The 27,951-nt window shown below is 42.8% G+C and overlaps 1 protein-coding gene across 1 annotated transcript in view; it reads left to right on the top strand.

Moving 5' to 3' along the window:
• Nucleotides 1–561: 561 nt before the first annotated feature.
• BMP2K (BMP2 inducible kinase) overlaps nucleotides 562–27,951 on the top strand; it is a 107,852-nt gene continuing 80,462 nt past the window's right edge. Inside the window, exon 1 of the mRNA XM_056111228.1 lies at nucleotides 562–861. Within this exon, the coding sequence (XP_055967203.1) occupies nucleotides 654–861 (208 nt within the window). The 5' untranslated portion in view covers nucleotides 562–653. The remainder of the gene's footprint in view (nucleotides 862–27,951) is intronic.

The raw sequence follows: 27,951 nt of genomic DNA, 5'->3' as shown, positions 1-27,951 counted from the left end.
CCCGACTCCCGACGCAGAGCCCTCCTGGCCTTCCCGGGGCGCCTTTCTGCAGAGGAACCCCCCCCGCAAAGAACCGGGGTGCATCCCGAGAGCTCACCCTCCCGCCCAGCGGTCCGCATCCTCATTTCCCTCCCTCCGGCCCCCCCCCAGCGCCCCCCCCTCCCCGCGCCCCCTCCCACGTGACAAGAGCCGGAACCGTCACTTCCGGCGGCGCGGGCGGCGCGCCTGCGCGGGGCGCCCGGCTCGGGGCGTGGGGAGTGTGGTGGTGGTGGGGGGGGGGAGGAGGGGCGAGCGTTCGCCGCGGCGTCGCCGCCAAACAGCCGCGAGTGGCGGGCGGCGCGCAGCTCGGGCGGCCGCCGCGACCCGAGCCGGGCCTCCCTGCCCCGCCCCCTCACTCCTTCCCTCGCCGGGGCCGCCCCCGACTTCCGCCCCGCGCGCGCTCGCCCCGCCCCCTCCCCTCCCCTCCCCGCCCCGCCCCGCCCCGTCCCGTCCCACCCCGCTCCGCCCCGCCCCGCCCTCCCCGCCGCGGCAGCTGCTGCCGGCGAGCCCGGGCGGCGCGGGCGGCGCGCGCGCGGGATGTGAGGCGGGGCGGGCCGCAGCGCTCGCACCTCGGGGCGGCCGCCAGTCGCGGGGCCGGCGGGGCGCGCGCCACCATGAAGAAGTTCTCGCGGATGCCCCGCTCCGAGGGCGGCGGCGGCGGCGGCGGCGGTGGCGGCGGCGGCGGCACGGCGGGCGGCGGCGGCGGCGGCGGCGCGGCGGGCGGCGGCGGGGTCGGCGTGGGCTCCGGCGGCTCGTCCGTGGGGGTCCGGGTGTTCGCCGTGGGCCGCCACCAGGTCACGCTGGAGGAGTCGCTGGCCGAAGGTAGGCGCGCGCGGGCGGGCGGCCGGGCGGGCAGGTGCGGGCGGCGCGTGAGCGGCTGCGCCCGTGAGGAGGAGGAGGAGGAGGAGGAGGAGGATGAAGAGGAGGAGGAGGATGAAGAGGAGGAGGAGGATGAAGAGGAGGAGGAGGAGGAGGGGTGTGTGTGGCGGTTGCCGACCCTCCTGGGACGCCGGGCCGGGCGCGGGCACCGCGGTGGCGGCGCGGCGCGGTGTCGCGGCGGGGCCGCTCGGCGCTCGCTGCCCTCCGGGGCTCGGCGCTTTCCGCGCGCGCGCGCGGAGGGGCCGCGAGTCGGGGCGGGGGGGGTGTCCCGGGCCCCGCGGGGTCCGCCCCCCACGGTTCACCTGGCGGCGGGTCGCTCGGACCCGCGGTTACTCGGACCCGCTGCCCGCACCCGCGGGGCGCTCGGAGTCGGCGACGGAAGCGGCCGCCTCGCCTCGGCGCGCGCCTGTCAAGCGGTCCCCGCGCGCGCGCTCGCGCGTGTCCCTCGCGCCCCGCGCGCCCCGCCGGGGTCCTCGGCGCCCCGGGCTGCACGGCCACGCTCTTGACCTTAGCCCCCCCCCACCCCCGACCCGACCCCCCACCGAGAGAGCTGACCCCGGGGGTCAAGCAGCTGCTGGACCCGGGCCCGGTCCCTTCCCGGGGTTCCCCACCCGGGCTCGGGGAGACCCTGGGAGACGGGAGCTGGGTCGCCCCGTCCCTCCGTCCGCCGGACCTTGGCGTTCCCGGAGAGCGTTTCTGCCCCGTGTCTGTCGCAGGGTACGCGGAAAGCGGATCCGCGCCAAAGAGAAACCGCGGGTCCCCTTCCATCCCCGCCCTCCGAAGTAGCCGCCAGAGGTGTCATGTAGAAATTGTTGGGGGGGCAGGTGTTAGATGTCCGTGGGTCCCCTATCTCCTGGCTGGACCTTGGAGAGGTTTGCAAAAGGGCGTCGTTTAGCTTCTCAAAAGAATAAGTGTTTGGTGGTTGGTCTTGATGTTTATTTTTTTTTAACTGTGCTGTACGCCCCCCCCTCCCCCCTTTAAAAAAATTTACATGGATTTCAAGTCGTGTTGGGTTTTGAGATGATGCAGATACTAACCCCGATGTCTTCCTTCTTTGACTTGCTGGACTTTATTTGCACTTGATTTGAGTGGCGTTACGCCCATTTTACTGAATTCTAGGAGGTCTTTTATTTACTAGAAATAAAGCCCTCATTTCTCATTACTGGATTTCTGATTTGTAGCTTCTAGTACTGCTAAGCATATCCTATCATAGAAGTCGTACTGTGAAATGAAAATAAAAATTCCAGAAGGGGTGTCCTCACTTAACACTCCAGACCTCCCACAAACTGCTGCTGTCACTGTGCCCCGTTAACATAGGTTTGCCATTTCTATTGGACAGCCTCCTAATCAAATACTAGAAGGAAGCAGGGATTTAGAAAGTCTTTTGGAAGATGGGACTTCATCCCGTGATAACTTCTGGTACTAGGCTTTCAGCCTTCTCCAGAGGAGAGGCTCAAATCCAGATTTTCTTTCCTGGTATATTTCATTGCTTCCCAGCATATGCACAACAGAAATGATATGTATTTGGTTTCCTTCTCCATCATGACCGCTCTTTTGGTATTTGGGCTGCAGGCAGTGGTTTTCAGGGCTCACTCTTGGCTCTGCGCTCAGAGATCACTCCTAGCGGTGCTCAAAGCCATGGGCCAGGATAGATACCATGCTGGGTGGGAACTCTGGTCAACCACATGCAAGGCAAGCGCCCTGCCCGCTGTACTCAGGTACTTTAATATCCCTCATCCCTTCCAAATCAGTAATGCCTCAATTTAAGTAAGACATTTAAGCACAAGCTGGATTCAGTAATTGACAGTTGTTTGCATCATTATGCCATTAGAGAAATTACTGGCAAAAAGGCTTTTGAGTTCAGAATATGTGAATTAGGGGGAGGTATGCCGTTGAGTGGAAAAAAAGGGTAGAAGGAAGCTATGATTGACCAGAACACAAACTTAGTAAGTTTTTAATACTTCTTGCTTTGAATCAGCGTTGTTTATAAAGGGGCCTAGACCTCATAGATTATGTGCCCTGAAGTGTTTTTGTCATGCTATTGGAAACATAGCCTGCTAACTCTGAATGACCTCTGCAGTGTCTTTGAATCTAAAATAAATGTGATGCTCTCTCCTTCCTTCCCCCCATACTTACACACGCAACACATATTTAGTAATATGTATATTCTGTATTTAGTTTCCCTTTTTCTTGGTCACTTATGTGGGTTTTCATGACCATGCACATGTAAAGCCTGCCCTCTGCCATTGAGCTATAATCTGGCCCCTCTTCTTAGTTCTTGAGTGGTGAGTGTGAATACAGAAGAACCATTGCTCTGAGGAGAAATACAGGAGTAGGATACCTCAAGCCTTTGCTCACACTTTTTGTTGTTTACATGTAGCACTGTCCTCCCGTTCCTCATCGATTTGCTCGAGTGGGCACCAGTAACGTCTCACAACAAATTGTGAGACTTTTTACTGTGTTTGGCATATCGAATACGTCACGGGTAGCTTGTGAGGTTTTGCCGTGCGGGCGAGATACTCTTAGTAGCTTGCTGGGCTCTCCAAGAGGGGCGGAGGAATTGAACCTGGGTTGGCTGCGCGCAAGGTAAATGCCCTATCCACTTTGCTATCATTCCAGCCCAATAGTGTTTACATGTATACACATAATTTTATGTGTGTTTCTAATTGAAGATGTATATATTGTTGACTAAGCGATATGAATATTGAGCTAATGGCCAGTGACACTAATTCATGCTTAAAAGAAGCATTATCTCATATACACAAGCTTTCTTGTGCTGGTGTTGTGCTAGATAGTACTTTGGCACTATGATTGAGGAATTGTTTGGTTTGGGGCCACACCCAGGTTGCTACTCCTGACTCTAGTTGGGAGGAATGGCTACTGGACCTACGGGTCCCCAGGTGAAGCATGCACTCCAGTTCTTTGAGCTATCTTTCTGGGCCCTTCACAGTCATGTTAGCACTGTAGCACTGTCCTCCCATTGTTCATCGATTTGCTCAAGCAGGCTCAGTAAAGTCTCCATCATGACACTTATTGTTACTCTGTTTGGCATATGGAATACATCACGGTAGCTTGCTAGGCTTTGCCTTGGGAGCGAGATACTCTCGGTAGCTTGCCGGGCTCTCTGAGAGGGGCAGAGGAATCGAACTCAGCCCGCCTGCGTGGACTGCGTGCAAGGCAAATGCCCTACCCACTGTACTGTCACTCCAGCCAGTTACTGAACAAAGTAAGTTAAAAATACAGATATAAGAAATATATGACACGAACTAGACGTTGAAAGAATCATTTGCTTGTAGTCTGAGTTTAGAAGGCAGAAAACCAGTGATGTTGCAGTACTGATTCCAGCTGCCCCATTAAAAATATCCAGTAGTATGTGCATGTTTCATGTTACAGTCAAAGTACTACTGCAGATTTGGGGCTATTGTATTGATTTTGGGCATAGGAATGAATTTTAGGTGAGTTTAAGTTTATGGAATTCTTAAATAATGATCAACTATATGTCTGTTATATTTGTATTCAGATATTTACACGCACTTATTATCTATATAGTATACATTAAATTAAAAAAATTTGTGGGACTAAATTAAAAAAAAATTTTGTGAAACTTCAGTGGGCCCCAGTGATGCGTATGTCCCTGGGAAACCATTCCTGATGAGGACGCCTTGATGATATGCTGTGCAGGCCAACAGCTGTATCCAGCAGGAAGCTTTTATGGTGCCAGGGATCGAACTGGGGATTTCGTGTATGCAACAAGATGTGTGCTGTAGCCTCGATATTACCTGCTTACCCCCATATTTAGATCATAAAAACAGATTCTCAACTATTCTTCAGTTGTATTATAACGAAGCATTGAACTGATTGCTGAAATGTTTTGTATCTTTTTCTAGTCAAATATATTTTTTTATGCTTGAGCATGGTGAAAATTACACTTTTTTTAGGATCTACTCAAAGTTTAGAGGACTGCTATCAAAGTGGGACTTTTTCATGGGTTTACTAAAACACAATTTCAGGGGGACATGCTAACCAAGTCCAAATTTGGGCTATAGAGATGAGGTAGAGGTATAGGTACGTTTCAGCTTGAAATATTTTTAAATTGTTAGACACTTGCAATTCAGTGTAAGCTGCCAAGTTTCTATTAAAGCATACTATTTTGTTTTGACTGCGAGCTTCTGTCAGCCTTCTGTGCTATTCAGAGGCATTTAATATTGACTGATAATAGGAAGAAGTTGATTCTGCTGTAGGGGGGACTATTTTTAAAAAGTCTTTGGTGCTTACATATCATTGGACTAAATAATGTGAGGGAGCTTAGAACTGGGATACTATCAGTAATATATTATGGTACTCTAACATTCGGTTGTGGGGGGCTGCAAGGTACAGTATTTTTGAATATGGTTGCTTAGATAAGAATTTCTGGCATGCAAGGCTAGAGAGATAGTACTGGAATTAAAGTGCTTGGTTTCCATGTGGCTGGCCTGGGTTTGATCCCTGGGGCAATGCATATGGTTCCCTGACCTCTGCCTGGAGTGACCCCTGAGCACAGAGCCAGGAGTAGCTGTGCACTGCTTGATGTGACACACAACCCCCCCCCCCCCCCCGAAAATGAAACAAAAAAAGAATTCTGAAATGAACAAAGAAGGTTGTTGAAACTCAGTAATTGGAGCCCAAGAATTTTGCTAGAGTTATGTCAGAGTAACTCAGCACCATTAGAGTTCACTGCTTAGATTAGGGGGAATGAATTTAGAGTAAATGTTAACTAATTCTTATTTTTAACTGGAAGGTACAGAGAAATGCATGTGATTTTGTCCTATAAATCTCTAGGAAAATGATGGATGTTAGCATGATAACATTCACAGAAATTGTCTGTGACTCCCAAATCATTTGTAAGCTACAGATCCTGAGAAAAGACAGACCAGAGACAGTCAAGTATTACTACTTATAACAATCAGATGCTGTTGGTGTGTTGTGTTCTGTACTAAGTGCTGCGTGAATAGTGGACAGCTACATACTTCTCTAGCCTTATAGAACCTGCTGTCTAATGTAGATTAATGTTAAACAGAAATTAAGAATGCTTAGTTAGCAATTTTGAGAGTTGTGAGCTAAAAGCATGGGGTTTTGTAATAACTTGAATCAGTTTATTTTGGAGGATCAGAAGTTTTTTCTATTTTAAATATATTTTGGCAGAAATCTGAGATGCGAGGTTAAGTTAGATAAAGGCACCAGTGTGAAAGTGGTGTAGAGTAGAACTCCCTATAAAGGTAAAGGCCCTCCCGTTGTTCGTCGATTTGCTCTAGCGGGCCCAGTAACGTCTCCATTGGAGACTTTGTTGTTACTGTGCCTGGCATATCGAATACGTCACGGGGAGCTTGCCAGGCTCTGCCGTGCGGGCGAGATACTCTCGGTAGCTTGCGGGGCTCTCCGAGAGGGGCGGAGAAATCGAACTCTAGTCGGCCATGTTGGCTGCGTGCAAGGCAAACGCCCTACTGCTGTGCTATCGCTCCAGCCCACAGAACTCCCTATATGGGGAAGAATTTTAGGAGTGAAATTTGCCCTGAGCTGTGGGCTGGAGTGTATAAGTCACTGGGAAGTAGGACCGAGGATGATATTGAGGAGGTGACCAGGCCCAGGACATGCCATGGTGAAGATTTTAGATTTTTATCTGAAAATATAAGGGGAAGCAAGGAAGGATTTAAATTTAGTACACTGATATTCCCCAATTTATGTTTTTGAAAGATCATGGTGGTTGCTAGATAGAGAATGATCGAGAGGTGCATAAATTAGGTGATTAGTTTAAATGGTGGCAGTGTGAAAATTTGTATGTGGATTAGATGAGGAGTGGTAATTGTAAGGGGTTCGAGAATGATTTATGTAGCTTATGAATGGTGGTAGCTTTTATTGAGAATGGGAAGAATAGAGTAAGAATCAGATTTTGGGGGTGAGAGATTAGTAAGGCCTCCAATATGTAGGCATATAGACCTTAGAGAAGGCAGGGAAATGTCAGATTGAGAATTTGAGTATTCTGAGATTTAGCAAAGGTGTCTGGGTTTAGAGATAGGTACTTTTGATTAGTGAGTGTTTTTGGTTGTTATTTAGGGCTGTAGGAGAGGATGGATTTAGGGAGAAACTGCAGAATGAGAAGATGCGGCTGTTCTTGGAGGACTCCAGCATATTAGTTTGAAACATTAACATTCATCAGAGTGATTTGGGAGGGCCTGATAAAACAAGATTGGTGAGCCTGGCCTCCTGATTTGCATTCCTGCCAGTTTCCTCCCTAGTACTATTTCTGCTCATCCAGGAACCAGACCTGAGAGCCTTAATTTTGGGTAAGGCAGCAAAGAATAAAAAGCTGTTGAGGGGTAGGAGGATGCTGGAGAATCTCAGGCTTTGAAGTCGCAGTATTTCAAGAAGATGGGGGAGGGAGTGAAGTTTAGTGACCGTGTGAAGTCTTTTTTTTTTTTTAAGTTTTTGGGCCACACCCAGTGATACTCAGGGTTTACTCCTGGCTCTACACTCAGGAGTCACTCACTCCTGGTGGTGCTTGAGGGAGCCAAATGGGATTCTAGGGATTGAACCCCTGTAGGCTACGTGCAAGGCAAGCGCCCTACACACTGAGCTATCACTGCAGCTGCCCCCAATTTTTTTTTTTTGGTGGTGGGGTGAGGGGGTGTTGGCAGTAATGATTATCCATGCTCAGTCTCTTACCTTTTAAAATCTTATTTCTTAATAATTACTTCCTTTATCTATAGTGCATTACATTCCCTGACCTGTTGCCAGATCATCTGTTTGCCTATTACTCAGCTTTTGCCTGTGTAATTCAACTCCTTGACTACCTGTGATCCTTTGTGGCTATTTTTTTTCTCATCACATTGTTATCGTTTGTCTTAAGATACAATTATGTAAGCACTCAGAAACACAAAGATGGTTAATTACTATTCTTTTCTCATCTCTCCTAAGAGATAGTAAAATTCTAGAGGCTCAGTATTAATTGCTGTTTTTGTTTTGCTTTGTTTTTGTTTTTGTGTCAAACCTGGTGGTATTTAGGGGCTATTTCCAGCCACTCTGGGTTTATGTGTGTGTGTGTGTTTGTTGGGGCTGGGGTGGGGTATGGTCCTGGCTGTGTTGGACTGTCTGTACAGTGCAGGGGATTGAATGAGGCTTCTCCAAGCAGGACATACTCCAAGACCTTTGAACTATCTGTTCATTATGCTTTTTAAAAAACCTTGTTGACTTCTCTTTCCTTCATTATTGTTCTAATGACTGGGGGTTTACAGCCCCCCTGACAGTGTGACTGTCCAATGGCTCTCTTCAGGTTTGAGTGCCCGGGGCTTGTTCTCCGTTGGTTGCAGTGCTTGTAGATTCCCACTTGGGCTCCCGTTTGTAGTTGAGGTGCACGAGTCAGTGTTTGTTGCTGACCAACATTGGTCAAACACATGCTTGTCAGAGGTTGCACTTTCGGATTGTGGTGCTCAAACATCTTTTTCATCGTGGTGCACCCCTTTGGGTGGTACCTACACAGGACTGTGGAGTGGCCAGAAATCACTTGTGCCAGGTATTGCAGAGAACTGACTGCTAGGCTCGAAGGGCAGAGCTGCCAACTTGAACTCAGAGCACGTAGAACACCAGGGATTTGAACTGCTGACCATAGGCTTGTAAGGGAGCAGTTCTTTAAGGTCTTGTGCTATTAGTCCTGGGCCAGCATGTCATTCTTTTTTGTGTTTTTGGCCACACCCGGTGTTGCTCAGCAGCTGTTTCTGCCTCTTTGCTCAAGGGTCTACTCCTGGTGGTGCAAATTTTTGAAATACTCTTTCACAATAAAATGAAAGTTCCTTGTGAAAAAGTTCATTACATAGAATCTGAATCATCTTTTGTATTGTAGGGATATCTTCTAGAATATAATCTTGAGTGTCTGCTGAAATGTGTGTGTGTATATGTGTATATTTGTGTTTTGTTTTGCCACACCATTTGTGTTTAGGCTTTTCCTGATGTATTATCACTCTGATCCCGGAATACATATTTATTTAAAATTACTATTTTTGGTATCTTTCCCTCATGGGGTCTGCTGTAAAAAACGTCAAAAATGCCCCTCATTTTATTACTATTAAATATCTGTTCTTACGTTCATTCTGGGTCTTCAGTGTTCTTTACTAATCTCGTGTCTTGTCTTGGCTCGCCCTCTCTTCTATTTTCCTTTTTATCAGAAATTGGGGCTGGAGCGATAGCACAGCGGGTAAGGGCGTTCGCCTTACAAGCGGCCAACATGGCCGACCCGAGTTCGATTCCTCCGCCCCTCTCGGAGAGCCCGGCAAGCTCCCGAGAGTATTCTATATGCCAGACACAGTAACAACAAAGTCTCCAATGGAGACGTTACTGGGCCCGCTCGAGCAAATCGACGATCAACGGGAGGGCCTTTACCTTTACCTTTTATCAGAAATTGAACTAAAACATTCACTATACACATGGGGTAGCTACCAAAATGATGGCCTCCTTCTTGACATGTAATCTGAAATTAACCATCTTACATAACAGTTTCAGAGTTTTGTAATGTTTCATCTTTATGGATTTGGAGCATTTTTGAGGACTTGGGACTTGTCATTTTTTTGTTTGTCCTGTGTCTGGTGAACCATTCATTCCCCCAAAAGTTTGTTATCTTTATGGTACTGAGCTGGAAGTTGAGTGGTTAATGACAAAGTCATTTTAAGTAGTTGGGCACTTAGTTAATTTGGAGGTTCTCCCTTTGTGTGTATCATCTTTACGAATAAAAGCAGTCAGCACATTTCTACCAAGAGTGTCAAGTTTCTCTGCAGCAAAGTGGTTGTTGGGTCTTTCTACTGAGACTTTGTTTTTGAAATTTTTGATTTGTACCCGTATTGTAGAATTCATGTAACAGTAAGTCTTAGTCATTTTGGAATAAATATTATTTTAAAGTAAGAAACAGTTGCTGTGGACTGTAGTGATAGTACAGTGGGTAGGACACTTGCCTTGCCTGTGACTGACTTGGGTTCAATTCCTGGCAACCCCGTATTGTCTCCTGAGCACCTCCAAGGAGTGTTCCCTGCGTGCGGACAGGAATAAATCCTGAGCCACAGCCTTATGTGCTCCCCTCCCTCCCAAACAAAAGGATTCTTTCTACTTTGCATAATTATTTAAATATTTAATTAAATCTTTGAAATGATGCCTTCTTAGAGGTGGCTATTGGAAAAAGATTAAACTTGAAGTTGGGCCAGCTGCTAATTCCAATTCTGGTAGTTTGCATTGTGTCATTTTAACCTGTTTCCTCTAGAGCTGTGTTTCTCAACCCTTTTCTGACTGGGATCCTTCCGACCTTGTTTCCTTCCTGCTGGCTCTTCCCCTCCCCCCATCTTTTGCCACAAGTCCTTGTTTACTTGATTTTCACATGTGGTCCTCTTGGAATATTCCTGGGGCCCTCTGGGGCCATATGGCCTCTGGTTAAGAAATGCTGCTCAAGAAGAAAGTAAAGTGGATACAACGAGCCTGGGCATCTCTTGCTATTAAAATGTTCTCTGAATGTTTCTGTGTAGCTGCTTTTTACTGCTCATTTTGATAAGAGCAGAACAGTGGAGCCCAGTGGGTGGGAAGTAGAGGAGGGTTATCAGTGAGCAGTTTAAGGGCTGAAAGACCTTAGTGAAAGGATGGAGTTTGATTGTCATGCTTTTGAGTTCTTAACCAGTGTCACTATACGTTAATACTTGATTTTTTAAAAATCTCACACTAAAAAACATTTCTTAAACATTAATTACCTTGTGTAGTTCCCTTTGAGATAAGGAAATGAAAACTCAAAATTGTAAGTCATGGGGCTTGAGTGATGATATAGCAGGCAAGGTGCTTGCATTGCACATGGAGGACTCGGGTTCAATCCTTGGCATCCCGTATGGAGTGATTCTGAGCACAGAGCCAGGAGTAACTGCTGAGTACCACTGGGTGTGGTTGCCCCCCTCCCCCCAATTTTAAGTCATTTTGGGATACTATTTTTTAGATAGGGATAACATAGTTTACGGGAGTTACCATACCTACCACCAAATAATATATTTGATTCCAAAGGTTGTGCCGCCTCTGGGGCCATGGAGATAGCTCAGGGTGCCGGAGGGGGTGCTTTGCATGCAGGAGTTGATTCCTTGCACCCCACGCTTCTGCTTCTCTGAGCACTAAACTGGGAGTAGCCCCCAGGCACTGCCACTTGTGACCAAAACCCAATGTAAAAACAAACAAAACACAACAATAAAGGATATGCCACCTGAATTGTTTTGTCACTTCAATAATTTGTTTTCTCCAGTAACTCATTTGTAACATGTTTTTTTTTTTGAGGCTGAATAGAAGAAAAGAGACTGATTTTGAAATTTTTATTGGAAAGGGTATGTGAGAAAGAGTTAGGACAGTACTTCTCTGAGTTTATGGATAGAAGATTTACTTAGGATATGTGTGCAGGATATGTTTTGCTTTCAGTGCGTTTAGCTCTAAACTGGGTTCTTAATATCTTTGGAGAATTATTCTCATGGGAACTGGTCTTTCCCTGGTCAGGCTCTACACCAAATTAACTCTCCCGTTCCTTCCAGTATACATTTTCTTTACTGAAATGGACATGTGATCATGTCACCCTCATTTGTTTAACCAAGAGTAGTGTATGTTTTTTTTGGGAGCTCCCCTGGGATCCTTTCTGAGGATGTGGTGTTGCTTATGTCTCGAAGTGCTGGGAATTATCAGGGTCTATCTGCTGGTGTTTGCAGGCGCTCCAGGCTGGACTCAGCACTCTGGTATGTGTGGTGCTGGGGATGAAGCAGGGATCCAGCCAGAATCCTTGCAAGGCAGACTTGTAACCCTGTCTGTCCTTTCCTTCTCAGGACCGTCTGCAGAATGAGCTCAACCAATCTCTAGGTATATTTTTATTGTATGTTACTTGTTATTTTCAGCACTCTTCATGGTTCTTATTAATTTTCTAGGAAAAGTTTTTGGATCACACCTGGCGATGCTCAGGTGTTAACTCTTGGCTCTACACCGAGGAATCAATCTTGGTGGTGCTCCAAGGAACCATATGGGATATCGAGGATTGAATTTGGGTTGGCCGCATGCAGAAAAAGCACCTTATCTGCTGTATTATTTCTCTAGCTCAACTCAATATTAATTTTCAGCTTATTACATTTGCTTAGAATGCAGACACCTGCCTCCCTTGGTGTACTGACAGTGGATCTTTCAGGGCACATTTAAAATACAGTTTACCTGCGGTTCATGCCACAGGCCTGGTTCTGGTTCTCGACCCTTGGCCCTGAATGGTCTCCCCAGCATGGCCGGGAGCAACCTCCAGCACTGCTGGGTGTGATGGAAAAGCAAACAAATTAAAAAGTAGTTGACTTTCTTGCAGTCTTTATTTTTCCACGAAATCCTCTTTACTGCTAAATAAGCTGCTTTCTTTTGATGCCCTGAGTCATAACTGTTGCTCGTATTACATTCATTTTACAGATGTAATTTCTTATAGAGAAAAGTTTTCTCTATAGCAAGATTAAAAGTCCCTTTTAATTTGTAAGGTTTGGTTTTTACTCATTTATCACTTGGCCAACTATACTAATGTTAGATATTTTTTAAGATACTGAGTTTTTGAATTGGATGATGTTCAGAAGACAAAAATTTATTAAATTTACTATAAAATGGTTGGGTAGCAACCATATTTAATATCTGCTATTCAGCTGATTTTCAGGTTCAGGCTGACCCTGTGTTTCATTGCCTTCCTTTATAGAAAATAGAATATATGGATAGAGATCTTTGAGGATAATCTAGGTAAGAATTGTTTTGGTCAGTGGTTCCCAACATCTTTAGACCTCTCTCCACTTTTTCAGAAAATTTTTTTTCTCAGTTACCCCATGAAAAGCTACTTGCTTTAAGAATACAAATAGAAACTGCTCCCTCAATTGCAACAAGGTTTCTAGTGCTCCCCTTGGATCTTTCCAGCTCTACAGTGGATGGTTTTGCCCACTTTGGGAAATGTTGATGTAGACGAATGGAAAATGTCACCAGATTAATATTTGAATTACCAGCCTGTTTGATTTCTGTTGAGACTGCATAAGTAGTGTGTTTTTGTTGCTGCTGCTGCATTGCATTTCTTGGTAGGTGTCGTCCTCCTCCCTCCCCCCCAACAGTTTAGCTGGAGTTACCTTGTGAAGAGAGCAAGTGGAACAAGTGGAATCTCACCAAAGTTTAATGGACCACTGCAGACAGGGAAAAGTTGAAAACTGGCTGTGTACCACAGTGGTTATAAACTGCTGATCCTCAGAATGGTCTGCACACTGGTGCCAGTCCTCAGGTGTAAAAGGATTGAAGAATGTTGCTCCTTAGTATATTTTCTGGGTACCTAATCTTGAAGAAAATAATGATATTGAAATTATTCATCTGACCCTGGCTTTCTTTTGAGTCACTGAGAGTACCAAGGCTTAATGGCACACCGATGTCTCGATAATGAGCCATCAGGAAGAAGGGAGCCTCATTTTCTTACTGTGCTGGAGGAGGAAATGTCATTATCCCCTCCTGTTTGGTATTGAAGGTGCTCATATTTTAGGTAAAGGGACATTGTGTTTTCTTTTGTACTAGGATATTTCTAAATCTGGCATAGCAGATCAGAGGGTAACAGGTCATGTAATTATGTTAATAACTAATATTTATCCTCCCTAACATTCGTTTATTCCTTATTTTACTGTGTTAGAGATATTTCTTATATACTCCTTTCCCTGCCTGTATGCCGTGCTTACTTATATGCCAAACACAGTAACAGTCTCACAATGTTACTGGGCCCGCTCGAGCAAATAGATGAACAACGGGAGGACAGTGACAGTGATTATTTTTGGCAGCTGGGTCATTATTAGGGAAGATTGTAGCTTTTTATAATCATTGCGTATTTTCAGTGGTTAGTCTAGATTTTACTATTCTTTCTGGAAGCTTTGAGATAGTATTTAAATGACTTTCACGTACCCAGTTTCAGGACTAGAGAGTGGGATTGTGTACCCTGGCCATGACCCACTTTTTCATTCTTTGGCCGTCGTAACAAAACTTCTTCTACTGAATGTTAATGGTCTACTTTTTGTTTTTTTAAAAGATGCACTGAGTCATGATCTGTAGGACATGTGGTTTGAATTTTTCAGAAGCAGGATGTACATATGCCTAACTATACAGATGTTTTTAGTAATCCCTTTTGTATTCAGTAATAGACATTTGTAAGATAATTAGCTGGTATGGTATGCAGTATGTATGTAGTAATGCAGATTTAAAGAGTTTAAAAAGTTTTTTTTAATTAAAAAAACTAGTATAGTTTAAATTATAGTGACTGGTTAACTGGTTGTTAAATTTTTAATTTTTAATTTTTTAGCAAAATACTGCTTATACAGTCCAAAGGAGAAACTGTTAGGATTTCAGTCTAAGCGAATTAATTTTTAGGATTGTCCTGTTTGTTTTATTTTTATACCACTCCTGGCTGTGCTCAGAGCTTATTCTTGGTTCTGTGCTCAGGACTTATTCCTGGTGGAGCTCAGGGGACCATATGGGGTGCCGGGGATCGAATCCTGATTGTGGATGTGAATGTGAACGATGAATGTGATGTGATTGTGGATGGCAGCACCCTGTCCACTGCACTATCTTTCTGATACCAGCCAAATGAATAATTTTTTTCAAAACCTAGTGTGTTACATATACATGATTTTTAGTTCACTGAGAGGGGAAATTAAGAAACATTGCACAAGGGAATTAGCAAATGTTTGTATGTATGTGGCTTTTTGACACTATGTAACCTTATTCTTAAGGAAAGTTAAGAGGTTGTAAGGACAAGGTCCTATTATAACAACTCATGGTGTTCAAAATGGACATCACTGTTTAAAGTCCTGTACATTTCTAGCAGGAGAAATTTCACTTTATATATTCAAGTCCAAATTTGTTATCATGTTAGTGACTCTCTTAGTAAATATTGCATGCATTATTATTATCATCACTACTTGTTGGTGTTTGGGACATGTTCCTGCTGGCAGAGCAGGCACTACATGCTGTGGGGATTACAGTCTGGGCTCCTGCTTATTGAGCTATCTTCAAGACCCGTGTTCTTTTCAGGAGTTATGATGACCGTTATGGAGTTTTTGAGGCGAATTCTATTTTTGCTTTTTTGATCACTACATAGGAATTGCATGTGGGTTTAAATATAGGAATGGGGGTCGTGGGTAAGCATTGAATTAAGTTTAAGACTTTCAGAATTCTTCAGAAGATATGGTAAATTCTGTATTAACTGAAAATTGATATAGATTACCAACATCTTAAAAAATGTTAGCGTGTCTTTAATTTTCCCTTATTTGTAGCAGTTAATTTTAGTTTCCTCATTTAACTATGAGAAAATAGACGAGGAAAGAACTTAAAGCTACACTGTTGGTTGTGGAGGGTAGTGTCTGGTCTTAAGACTTTCACCTAACATTCTTTGTATTGCATGTAGCCTCCTTAATCGGATACAGTGCACACTAGACATTGGTTTTTGATTAGCCTGGGAACTTCACACGGGCTTGAGGAACTAATTCTGGAGGCAGCTGGGTGCCTGAGGAGTGTGTGGAGGAGGAGAGGTATTCAGCACCCAAACATTTGGGCTTCGAGTTTTACTTTACTGTTTTAAAGGACTATCAAACTTTTTAGAGTTATTTAAGATGTCAGGATTCATTTTGAAAAGTTAAAATGGCATTTTTCCCAATTAATATGTCTTATTCTAGAGAAGCCCAGTCCTAAGTGAAAGAAGATGAACTGTAAATAGCATAAAATCAAATTCCTTTAGCTTCTTTAGTTAAACTATCTTATAAGTTATATTTTTTACTTCATGTAGGAAAGTAGAAAGAGGAAGGGAAATAGATGACTTATCTTCCACTTCCTTCTTTTCTTTGTTCAAGGTTATAGGAATGTTTAGGTTTAGAGTTTCATGTGCCATAATGTATTCAGTTTTGGATTTCATAGTGCTACTATTTATTTAGAATTTTAAAAAAGCAAGATTCTTGAACTTTTTATTAGCCCATAGCACAAAAGCCTTTTACTTTAAAACTGCAATACTAAACTTTAGAGACTTTGTTGTAAACTTCTAGGAGTCTTAAAACAGTTAAAAAAATTAACGTGACAGGGCCGGAGTGATAGTATGGTGGGTAGGTTGTTTATCTTGCATGCAGTTGACCTGGGTTTGATCCCTGAAGCCCCAGATAGTCCTCGAGCCTGCCAGGAGTGATTCCTGAGCATAGCCAGGAACTAAGCCCTGAGCATAGCTAGACGTGCCCAAGCACCACCACACCCTCTCCCCCAAAATGACGTGACATTACTTCTGTGAGAATTTTTTTTTATATGGAAATACAAAAGTTAAATGTTCCTATTTTATGATTTAAATATAATAAAAGAAAAATTTAATGTTTTCTTGAGAATATCACCATTATTATCAAGAGGTATTCACCTATTATCTGTAGCTTAATAAGTAGAGGGCTTTTGCTTTTTTTTTTTTATAAATAACTGGCATATAATACATTTAGTTGTAGAACATTATTTGACATTTGTATATACTGCATTTGATCACAATAAAATTGACATCATTACCATGCATACAGTTTTCTTTATGAGCATATTTAAGATATTCTCATGTAGAAGCTTTGAAGCTTTTAAATATACAGTGCAGCATTTAAAGTTGTTATTTATTTAAAATTGTTATCATTTAGGTAATATGATTATAATAGTGTTTAAGTTCCTTGTATTGATAAGGTTATTTTATACCACCACAATTTTGTAAATTGTCATCATTATGTTATATATTAAGGCTTCTTAACTATTTTTCACTCACTATCCTACTTTTTGCCTGAGAAATTTTTACTTAACTCATAAAAAGGTAAAGGCCCTCCCGTTGATCGTCGATTTGCTCGAGCGGGCCCAGTAACGTCTCCATTGGAGACTTTGTTGTTACTGTGTCTGGCATATCGAATACTCTCGGTAGCTTGCCGGGCTCTCCGAGAGGGGCGGAGGAATCGAACTCGGGTCGGCCATGTTGGCCGCTTGTAAGGCGAACGCCCTACCCGCTGTGCTATCGCTCCAGCCCCGACTCATAAATATAAGATATATCAGTATTCAAAGTAGGTGTAAAAACCAACCGTTTACTGGTACTGAATTATAAATTTATTTAAAAACAAATTAAAAAATTACTCATGGAGTCATGATCTAGAGTGTTCAGTAGCTAGACTGTATATTCTGTCCCCAGAATATGTTTTATGTCAAAGTGTAAACTTTATCCCTCTCTCATCACCTCAGTCCGTCTCTGATATTACTCTCTACTTGAGCTTTAGAGACTGGTGTCGCTGATTATCTTCTGCCTCCCTTCTTTTCTCCCATGAGTCATATGATTTTCTTTCAGTTTTCTACTTTATCTCTAATACTGTATGTAATTTCTGCCTAGCATATACACTTCTTTTTCTTACCTTGAAAAGCAAAATATAAAACATGGAACCGTAATTTAAAGCCTAAACACAGAAAGCAAAATGAAAACAAAAACTGTTCTGTGATCTTTTCTGTCTTTCACTCATTGACTTTTCTGAAAGAGTAAACTTTATTAATGACTCTGAAAGTGCGGTTGAAGGACCAAGGTGGAAAGTCCCCAAGGTACTTTGAGAGATGAAAGAGATCTATGGTGTCAGAATTATTATTATTTCACAATACTGTAAAGACATACTTGCTTTTTATATACTGACATCTGCCCTAACATTTTTTGTTTTTGTTTTTGGCCACAGTGGGGCAATGCTTAGAACGTCTTCCTGGCTCTGTACTCATCAGTCATTCCTGGTGGGACTCAGGGGACTTTACTGGCTGCTGGGATTGAATTTGGGTCAGCTGTGTGCAAGGCAAACTCCTTACCCACTGTTCTATCACTCTGGGCCCTTATAGATTGCTTTTATTTATAGCATTTCTATGAATTATTTAGATCTGAAATAATTTGTTCTTAGAAAAACTATGCTTCTTACAGTAGTCTCTGAATATTTCCCTGTAGATAGGATATTATTTTTAGGAATGTTCCGGGGCATACCTGGAGTTCTGTTGAGTTTCACACCAGCAGTCACTGACCAGAAAGTATGCATAACTACTGTCCTGCTCTTATTTATTTTTGTATTTTGGGCCATTACCAAATGAATTAAATTGGCCTATTTCTATTTAAAATCTTTTACTATTCAGCTTCTACTTTTATCAGATACAAACGGTTCAGTTACAAGTTTTCAAGACAGCTAGTGTTAATTCAAATTTAAAGTATTATTAAGTGAGGAGGCAAAGAATATTTTTTTAACTCCTGAGAATTAGGCTAATTGACACTAAATGTCATATACATAACAACATTCCAATACTTAGTTCCTGAAAGTAGAATTAAAATCCCTCATGAGGGTCTGTGGTTTACATAAGCCACTAAAAATTACACTAATGAAAGAGCATGAAGTGGGAAGGCAGGGTAATTTCACATTATCTAATCCAAAGAAGAATAAACATTTCTTTTGAAGTCACAGAAGCTTTAGATTGTACTGTTCAGGATATGTAGACGACTCCAGGCACTATCTTTTATGACTATACCAGCCCTAACTTGTTCATACGTATGCATGGACTTTGTATCACAATCTTTGTGCCAAATAAACATGGTGCCTTCTGTAATTACTTCAGAAAGGGAGGAAATAGTACCTACTGAAAGAAATCCTAGCATAGGCCAAAGTATCAGCAGAGAGCCAGTATCTCTTACTTCAAGGCCTGATACCAAAACCTTGGCCCAGAAAATAGATGCATATTTGAACATTCTGATAAAAGCCATCTACAGTGTTTCAAATCTACTTATCTGGATGTGATTAAACACAAATAAGACTGAAAAGAAGAGCTTGTTGTAATTTCAGATACAGCTCATGACTATTTAGTGACTTACCAGGCCCGTCAGAAAAGGCATGCCATTTCCTTCTCACCAACTACCATTCCCTAGGCGTAATACTCTGTTGACTCTGTCCTATTAATGGGAAGCCATCCCCTTTTGTCATGCTCTGATGTGACACTTTACAGTTACCTGACTAGCCTCTAGGTAAAGGACATACTTTTGCCAGAGTTGACCAGTAAGTTCCTCCAACCACAACAGGCCAACTTTAAGGGCTGAGGGATGGTCATCTCCACCTATGTTCCATCTCTGGGAGCCTGGTGGAATGCAGCACATTAAGAGGGAAGAATTTCTCAAACTCTCATACACGAAGACGGCCAGACCCAGATTGACAAATAATTTAATTTGACGGATAAGTCCATTATAGTGAGAGAACGAGTATGCAAAACTCTTTAACATGTGTCAACACACAATTAAATCTGTGCCAGTGAAACAAATACATATAGACTATGAACTTTCATTTCATTCTCAGTACTCTCAAATCTATTAGGTACTTACAGCACTAAACTGACTAAGATATAAAATCTTGAAAGCAATTCTAATTGGAAACATCACAGGCAACCAAGCAGTGTATGAGAGGGTAATTTCCATGCACTCTATGGACTCTGAAATCTTCACTGGGATCTGTTTGTAAATCTTCCTGAGGGGGGGGTCTAATTAACTTTGAAAAACTTTCAAAGAAGTACACAATACAAAATGTTATTTTTAATTCTATTAGAATATTAAAAAGTGGTATTTTTCCCAGTTATCCTCTTTGTTAGATACACATAGATGCTCTTAAATTCTAAGTAAATGGCAAGGCCAAAGAAATAGTGCGGAGTGTAAGGCACTTGCCTTCCACACTTTTGACCAGGTTTGACCCCCCGGCCACTAAGGTTCCCAGAGCCCACCAGGAGTGACTCCTGAGTGCAGGAGTAAGTCATCCTGAGCACAGCTGGTGTGGGCCTCAAAAGTCTGTGTAACTGTCTTCTAAGAGTGCCTGACCTTTGCTGCCCTCAAGATTCCTTCTCTTTAGAAATGGAACTACTGTTGCCACCTGGTTTTCTTACATTGTCAAAACATTAAAGGCAATGTAAGGGAAAGTTCTAAGTTTATAAAAATATACTATAAAATTTAATAATATTATCTTTAACACTTATACATTAGAATTATCTATAAAGACATTTAAACTTTTAGGCAGAATCTTTTTTCCCCACAGAGATGCCACCAGAGCCACACCCTAAAGTGTCCAGGGTGAGTTAGGGAAGACCTTTTGGGGATTAAACTAAAGGGCTCATATGTGCTCTCCCCTGAGCCCAGAATGACATACGGACGTGAAGAAATATCATTATGTGTTATCAGGGACATGCAAAACAAAATGACAATAAGATTCAACCCAGTATTGGTGGGGATGTCTTGAAAAATGGAATCGTTTTTCACTGCTGGTATGAATGTTGTCTAGCTCAATATCTGTTGAAAATACTGGGAAAACTTTTCAAATAAGTAAGAATAAAACTCCCATACAACCCAGTGATTTCACTTCTTGGTATCTATTCCCAAAATACTGATGGGTTACAAAACATACCTCCATAAAATGAAGGAGACAGAAATCATGTCAACTATCTGCTCAGACCATGATGCTTTGTTTTTGTTTTCGGTTTTTTTGGGTCACACCCAGCAATGCACAGGGGTTACTCCTGGTTCATGCACTCAGGAATTACTCCTGGCCGTGCTCAGGGGACCATATGGGATGCTGGGAATCGAACCTGGGTCGGGCCACGTACAAGGTAAACGCCCTACCCGCTGTGCTATCACTCCAGCCCCAAGACCATGATGCTTTGAAAATGAAAATTAACAATAGAAATCAGGGCAAAAACTCAAACATTTGGAAATTAAAAAATACTTTGTCCTGAGTCATAACCCAAAAAACAACCCACTGTGGTGATATCTGTTAAAAAAGAGAAAGAGAAGTTGTGGTATGTGCCTATATTGCAGAACAGTATGTAGCTAGAGGAAAAGATGAAGTCTTGGAGTTGGCTGCAACATGGGTAGAGCTAGAGGCTATCACGTATAAGCAAAGTATGTCTGAGAATATGTTAAGAGAGGAAAAAGCCCGGATGATCTCACTCATATCTGGTTTATAGAGAAAATAAGGGAATATAATCTGGAATGATGACAAATTCTTGGCCTTTAATTACAAAACTGAGATCACTGAGCAGTGGGGGGAGGAAATGAAGAGGGTGAAGGAAGTGGTGATGGAGAGTCTTGGGCATACAGATGGTAGTAAAGAGCAGTAACTATATATCAAAACTATAAACATTAACACTATTGTAATCATGTTAACTAAACTAGAATAATAACTGTAAGGTGAAAAAAATTATGCCCACAAAATTAGGCACCTACATGAAATCAATGAATTTGATTTGATTAGAAAGACACGTTTGCCTAACTGACCCTAGAAGAGATTGAAATTTTTATGGACCTATTAAATACAAATGAGATTGTCTTCATAATCAAAAGCCCTCCAACAACGAAAAGCCTAAGACCAGAAGACTTTACTAGTGAAATGATATTATTTCAAGATAGAATTAACTACAAGGCCTTCACTCTTCAAAAAATAGAAGGGCACATGTCTATAAAAAACAAAACAAATTAGCGACCAATATCCGTCATGAATATAGACATAAAAGCCTACAGCAAATTATTTGGAAACTGAATCTGGGAACATCTTATAAAGAGAGTTACAGAGTACCCTAATAGATTTATCCCAAGAATGCAAAGTTGGTTCAACATATGATAATCAGCCAATGAAATATTTAAAGAGAACGAGAAGAATAGGGACAAAGAAAGCTCAGTGCAGAAGTACATGCTTTGCTCTACAGATTCACTTAAGCAAGTTGCTTGGAGAATTCCCCTGCTCAACATAGAGCTGGACTTGGGGGTTAGAGAGGGAAAGGGAGGAAGGGAAGAAGAAAAGAAAGAATGTAGAAAGGGAAAGTTCAGGGGCAAAAGAAAAAAAATGAGCATCATCCAAACAAATGAAGAAAGAAAATGAATTGATTTAAGATTTTCATAATACTCAGCAAACAAGGAAGAGGAGGAACTTTCTCAGGGTAATAGAACGTCTGCCCAATCCCCACAGCTGATTTCAGTGAAAGACTGAAAGATTTCCTCTTATGACTATGAACTAGACACGAATGTCTCAGCATTTATATATTTAGTATTATACAGAAAACTCTAAGGTAATTCACAATTGAATCCATAACATTTTCTTACAAAAAAATTAGAAGACCAATCAGACATAAGAAAGAAGTATGAATTTGTGAAGTTGTATTCAAAAGCCAATACCAAAGAATTAATGGTGACAGTGGGATAACACATAAAGCTAAGATGAAATAGTAGTGCTAGGTATAAACACACAGACACACACACACACACACACACACACACACACACCCTTGACCTTGGCCTCAGTCTTGACTCTAGATGAAGAAAAAGCATCCTAAGACTTTCTAAACATAAATCTGATGCTCAAGGATTTGTATTTCAACTACCTGTATATAACTAGGGTTTGGGGGGGGGACTTTAAATTCTTTGGATCTAGAAAAAATTCAATGGTAAGAGTCTATGGAAGGTGAGCACCTAGTAAACTTTTTTTTTTTTTTTAGTTAAGGAAATCACTGGGCGTTTGCAAAACCAGCAGCCATGAACAAAACAGTCAGAAGAAATAGCCAAATACAAAATGACACTTTAAAGGATTTTCAAATACTGGAATTATCAAACACAAAGTATAAAATAGCTTGGAGCCAGAAAGATCGTATAGGGGCTTATGTACTTGAATGCAGCTATCTCTGATTCAGTTCCAGCACGGCATAGGGTCCTCCAAGCACCACAAGAAGTGATCCCAAAGCAGTGAGCCAGGCATGAGTCTATCCACACTCTCTCTACCCCCATAGGGAAAAAAAAACCCAAAACTAAGCTGTACATACATATTTTAGGAAACAAGATTGAACATTGAGAATATCAAAAAGGATCAAGAGGTTATCAAAATCAGTAAGGACCAAACACCAAAAAGGTTTACATGAATTCAGCCTCTAATATCACTGTCACTGTCCTCCCATTGTTCATCGATTTTCTCTAGTGGGCCCAGTAATGTCTCCATTGTGAGAATTCGTTGTTACTGTGTTTGGCATATCGAATACGTTGTGAGTAGCTTGCCAGGCTTTGCCGTGCGGGCGAGATACTCTCGGTAGCTTGCTGGGCTCTCCGAGAGGGGCGGAGGAATCGAACCCGGCTCGGCTGTGCTGGCTGCATGCAAGGCAAACGCCGTACCCCCTGTGCTCTCGCTTCAGCCTGCCTCTAATATAAAAAAATATAATAGCTAAAACAGTAACTGAAGCACAGCTGAAGGGAGGAGTAGAAAATATAAGTGGCTACTGCAGAGTGCTTATACATACCAAAATGTTGCACAAAGCTGTTTGTTAATATCATGATGGAAAGACGGTACTTAGAGAATACAGTAAAAATATTTAGTGCTGCCCATTGATGAAAAGAACTGGGAAGAGATATTATCAGAATGAATTTGGTTAGGAATTATCCAGAACTAAAGAAAGATGCCAATTACTAGACTCAGAAAATTTAAGAATTCAAAGGTAGAGTAACAGAAAATCATATCCATCATTGTGAAACTGTCCAGCACCAGCACAGAAGATAGGAAAGCCACCAGTGAGAAAAAGCCAGATTATCCCCAAAGCCAATTAGTGACTACCAACTTCACAACAATAAAAGGAAGGAAGGAAGAGGACCATAATAATACCAACTTCAAATTGCTAAAATAAATATCTGTTTTGAACTCAATATCAAGGAAAACTCTTTCTAAAAGACAGTTTAAGATTTTTGGGTCAGAAAAAGCCTCATTAAAGGAAAAGTGTCAGTGAAGGCAACTAAATGTAGATAAAAGATATGTTATACAAAAGAATGAAAATGTAATAGCTGTAAGCATTGATTTGTAAGAATATATGTATTTGTAAGGGAATAAGCGCATGTTTCTGTGGAATAAAGAAAAGCGTGGCCATCTAAGATACATGCGTTATCCTACTATTTCCATTATCCAGGATGGTTCTTATGTTTGTGAGTCAAATAAATAATAACTTTAGTCTTGCTGTCTTAAACAACCACAGAAAGAGGAAAAAGAAACTTCCATTTAATAGAGGGGATAGGAGGTAGAGAAAAGAGAACCACAATCAGTCCAAAACAAAGCAAGAAAATAAATTTTTCAAAGATCAAAAAGCAAGCGAAAGTCTCTCTAGAGAGACTAAAGAGAAGTCAATGACGGAAACAGGAGCCAAATCAGAAAGGTACTTTAGTGTGAAGAAAAAGGACTCAGAAAAATTGTTATTCAGAATAAAGCCGAACTTGGAGAAAGAACTTCTGCCTTACACTGATAGATTATTTTATTATGGAAAGACTCTATTCCTTGTGGCATTGAGTTAACTTCAGTAATCCAGAAAATAGATCATGAAGATATTCACAGAAAAGATGACAAGTGAATCTCTTTCTTGCTTGGATTACTACTGGTGGTATCCTCTTTCAACCACAACGTAATTAAATAGGCTTGGTGAGAAGTTCAGGTTTATTAAAGTTTTCAAAAGATTTTTAGGAGCAGGAGATGGCGCAGAGTGCTGGAATCCATGCTTTGTGTGCTGGAGCCCTGGGTTTGATCCCTAGAACTATGTGGTCTCCTGAACAGGTAGGAAAACCCCCCAAGCACTGTTTTTTTTTTTTTTAATTATTTATTGAATCACTGTGGGAAAGGTTACAAAGCTTTCAGGTTTATGTCTCAGTCATGCAAATATCAAACACATTTCCCTTTACCAATACTTATTTTTTACCATGAAGAACCCCAATAAAATCCCACCCCCCACCCCTCCCCCTCCCTGTGAGGCAGATGAATTCTAGTTAACACTCTATCTGCTTTGATTAGATTCATTGTTTCAATAAAAGATTCACCACTATTATTTAGAGTTTACCCCCCCCCCCCAAATCAGACATGCTGAAAAAGCATTGTGAAGTGATTTGCTTTCTACAGCTGGGTTCAAGAATTAAATGTTGGTTTTGGATTTCTGCTATTTTACCTATTGACCCTGGAAGTGTTTCTACTGAAAGTCAGATAGTTAAGAAATTGGTCTCTGTGCACTGGAGACGTGGCCGTGCTGGAGAGCCGCTCGCGGGGGGCAACCGGTGGCCTCGGTAGGGCGTGAAGGGCGGAGCGAAACGCCCCCCTTTCCATGAGGTTTTAGTCGCCCCCACACTCCCGGCTCATACCTGCTGTCCACAAGGCTCCCATGTGGCCGCCATCTTTCTTTCCAGAGAGGAGAGGGCGAATGGGGCAACACCCTTTCCCCTCTGGCAGACTTGATGGCCTGGATCAATGCATAGTCCGTTCACTTTTCTGCTCCAAGCTGCTGGGTTCTGCATTAAGTCCTTGTGCTTCTGGGGCCGTGGCCGTGCTGGAGAGCCGCTCGTGGGGGGCAACTGGTGACCTCGGTAGGGCGTGAAGGACGGACCGGAACGCCCCCCTTCCCATGAGGTTTTAGTCGCCCCCACACCCCCAGCTCATACCTGCTGTCCACAAGGCTCCCATGTGGCCGCCATCTTTTTTTCCAGAGGGAGGAGGGCGGAAGGGAGCAACACCCTTTCCCCTCTGGGCAGAAATGATTGCCTGGATTAACGCATAGTCCTTTCACTTTTCTGCTCCAAGCTCCAAGCACTGTTTTTTTTTAAATTTTTTTTTATTGGTGAAACACCATGAGGTACAGTTATAGACTTATAAATTTTTGTGCTTGGGTTTCAGTTATACAGTGATCAAGTACCCTCCACCCGTGCCCATCCTCCATCACCACGGGTCCCAGCATCCCTCCCACCCCCCCATCCCCCCTGTCCCACCCTGCCTCTGTGGCAGGGCGTTCCCCCTTGTTCGCTCTCTCTTCTTTTGGGTACTGTGTTTTCCAAGCACTGTTTTAAACACTTTTAGTCACTTTTAGTGGCGGGCATAGGGCCACACGTGCTGCAGAGGACTGAAGTAGGGTTGGCTGCATGCATGGCAAGCTCCTTGATGCCTTTGTTATCTCTCTGGGCCTGAAATGCCCTTTCTAATCTCTAGTATCCACTTTTGTCTTCAAGTATAATTTGTGTTTTATTATCACTAACCTAAAAAATACGGGGCCTCTGAACAGCCCCCAGGCTGCCTTTTCCGTGCCCTCACTCCCCTACCTCTGGTGTAGTGTTGAACACATCACCATTGACTTTTGACTCTCCTGTTACTTTTCACTCGGAGAGACATTTTATACATTTTTTAATTCTTTGGACATGTCTTTTTTTTTTTTTTTTTGATCACACCAGCGGTGTTCAGGGGTTATTCCTGGCTCTGCACTCAGGAATTATTCCTGGCAGTGCTGGGCGACCATATGGGATGCCGGGGATCAAACCCAGGTCGGCTGCGTGCAAGGCAAATGCCCTACCCACTGTACTATCTCTTTGGCCCCGGACATGTCTTTTTATTTGAAATAGTTAAGTGTTGACTTAATCGAAAGTTAAATCCAATATCTGGGTTTTCTCAGATTTCCCACTGACTGCTTTCCCTCAGTTCCCTCTTCTGTTTGGGCCATAATTTTTTATTTTGTTGAAAATTGCTCATTTAGTATGTCGTACATCTATTGTTGCTGTCAGTGTAGTGATTTACTTGTATTGATTCTGTAAAATTTGAAATTTGTATTGAATTACCACAGGGTGTCTAGTAGGTAGCTTAGCAGTCAGATAGACGTGATTGTGCATGCATGCAGTGCTTTGGTGTAGTTTACAGTTATATCTTGGCTTTGTTTTTTTTCTTGTGTTTCAAGGTTTCAAAGAGAAGTTAGAAACCCTGCTAATCTTCTTAGATTTTTCCTGGTCGTTTATGCTGCTCTGTACATATGTCTGACTTTCTAGATTACCAGCAACGTGTCAGCTTTTCGAAGCTTCCCATTTATGATTTTGAGATGGTACAGGCGTTAAGGCACTTGTCCAGATTGATTTCCAGCACTTCAACATTACCCCCACTCCAGTACATCAGGAGTGACCCCTAAGCACAGAGCCCACTCCTGAGCACTGCCAGGGGTGCCCCTCAAACTGAAAAACCAAAACAAAGCAAAACAGTGTCCCCTTTAGATATCCTATTGTCATGTTTTTGGTTAAATTGGTGTCATCCCCAATTTGTATCACTATAGAAGCCAACTTTGGTAGGATGTAGCTGTTTGTGTTTTGGTGAGCTGTCAGGTGGTAGAAGTGCTTGCGGGGTGAATTCCAGTTAGGTCTAATGAAGGCAAGTGTTTCTTGAGAGCTGCCTCTGGCAGTTCTGAGTGACTTCTCACAGTCATAGTATATACGATGGTGCTCAGGAGGTTGGGACCCGTAGGTCTGTGAAGAGCCTGAGCAGGCGAGGTGCTAATTGCTCCTATGGTTCCAGGGATTACCCAGTTACTCTCAGAGGTGCTGAAGGCCTCCAGGGCTACACCTCCTGATGTGGTATTAGGATTGAACCCGAGTTGTGGATGGTGTATGCTAGGCAGTCACCCTAAGTGCTGCATCATCTCCTGGGCCCTCATTTGCTGTGTGAACTCTTATCTCTCTTACTAGATCGGGGTCTGAGATGCTTTGGGCCACATTTGAGTTGCTTAGGTGCCAAGCACAATGCTGGTGTTAGGAGTGGGCTTGTCCCTGGCACTGCTCAGGGGATTGTACACTAGCCTTCAGAGTACAAAGCATTGCTCCAGCCCTTCAAGTAGTCTCTGCAACCAGCCCCTGAGAGTCCGTTTTTAAATCTCTAGTTCCTAAGAGTTGATTAGTCTCTGCAGATAATTTGTAAAAGTAATTTTACAAATGGGAGTGCAGTCTTCAGAGAATTCAGAGGTAACTACTCGTCCAAGTATTGTAGTGGCAGGCAGATTTCTCCACAATCTTATCTTTTGCTAGTTTTGCGTACATAATTCTTTATTTAATATGTACTGTGCTGGGGAGATAATACAGGGGATAAGGTACTTAACTTGGCAAGTAGCCGACCCAGGTTTGATTTCTGA

Source organism: Sorex fumeus, unplaced genomic scaffold, assembly GCF_029834395.1.
Source record: "Sorex fumeus unplaced genomic scaffold, SorFum_2.1 ptg000013l, whole genome shotgun sequence".
Taxonomy (NCBI): Eukaryota; Metazoa; Chordata; class Mammalia; order Eulipotyphla; family Soricidae; genus Sorex; species Sorex fumeus.
The sequence above is the reverse complement of the archived record's forward strand: the minus strand, read 5'-3'. Positions and strand labels throughout refer to the sequence as shown.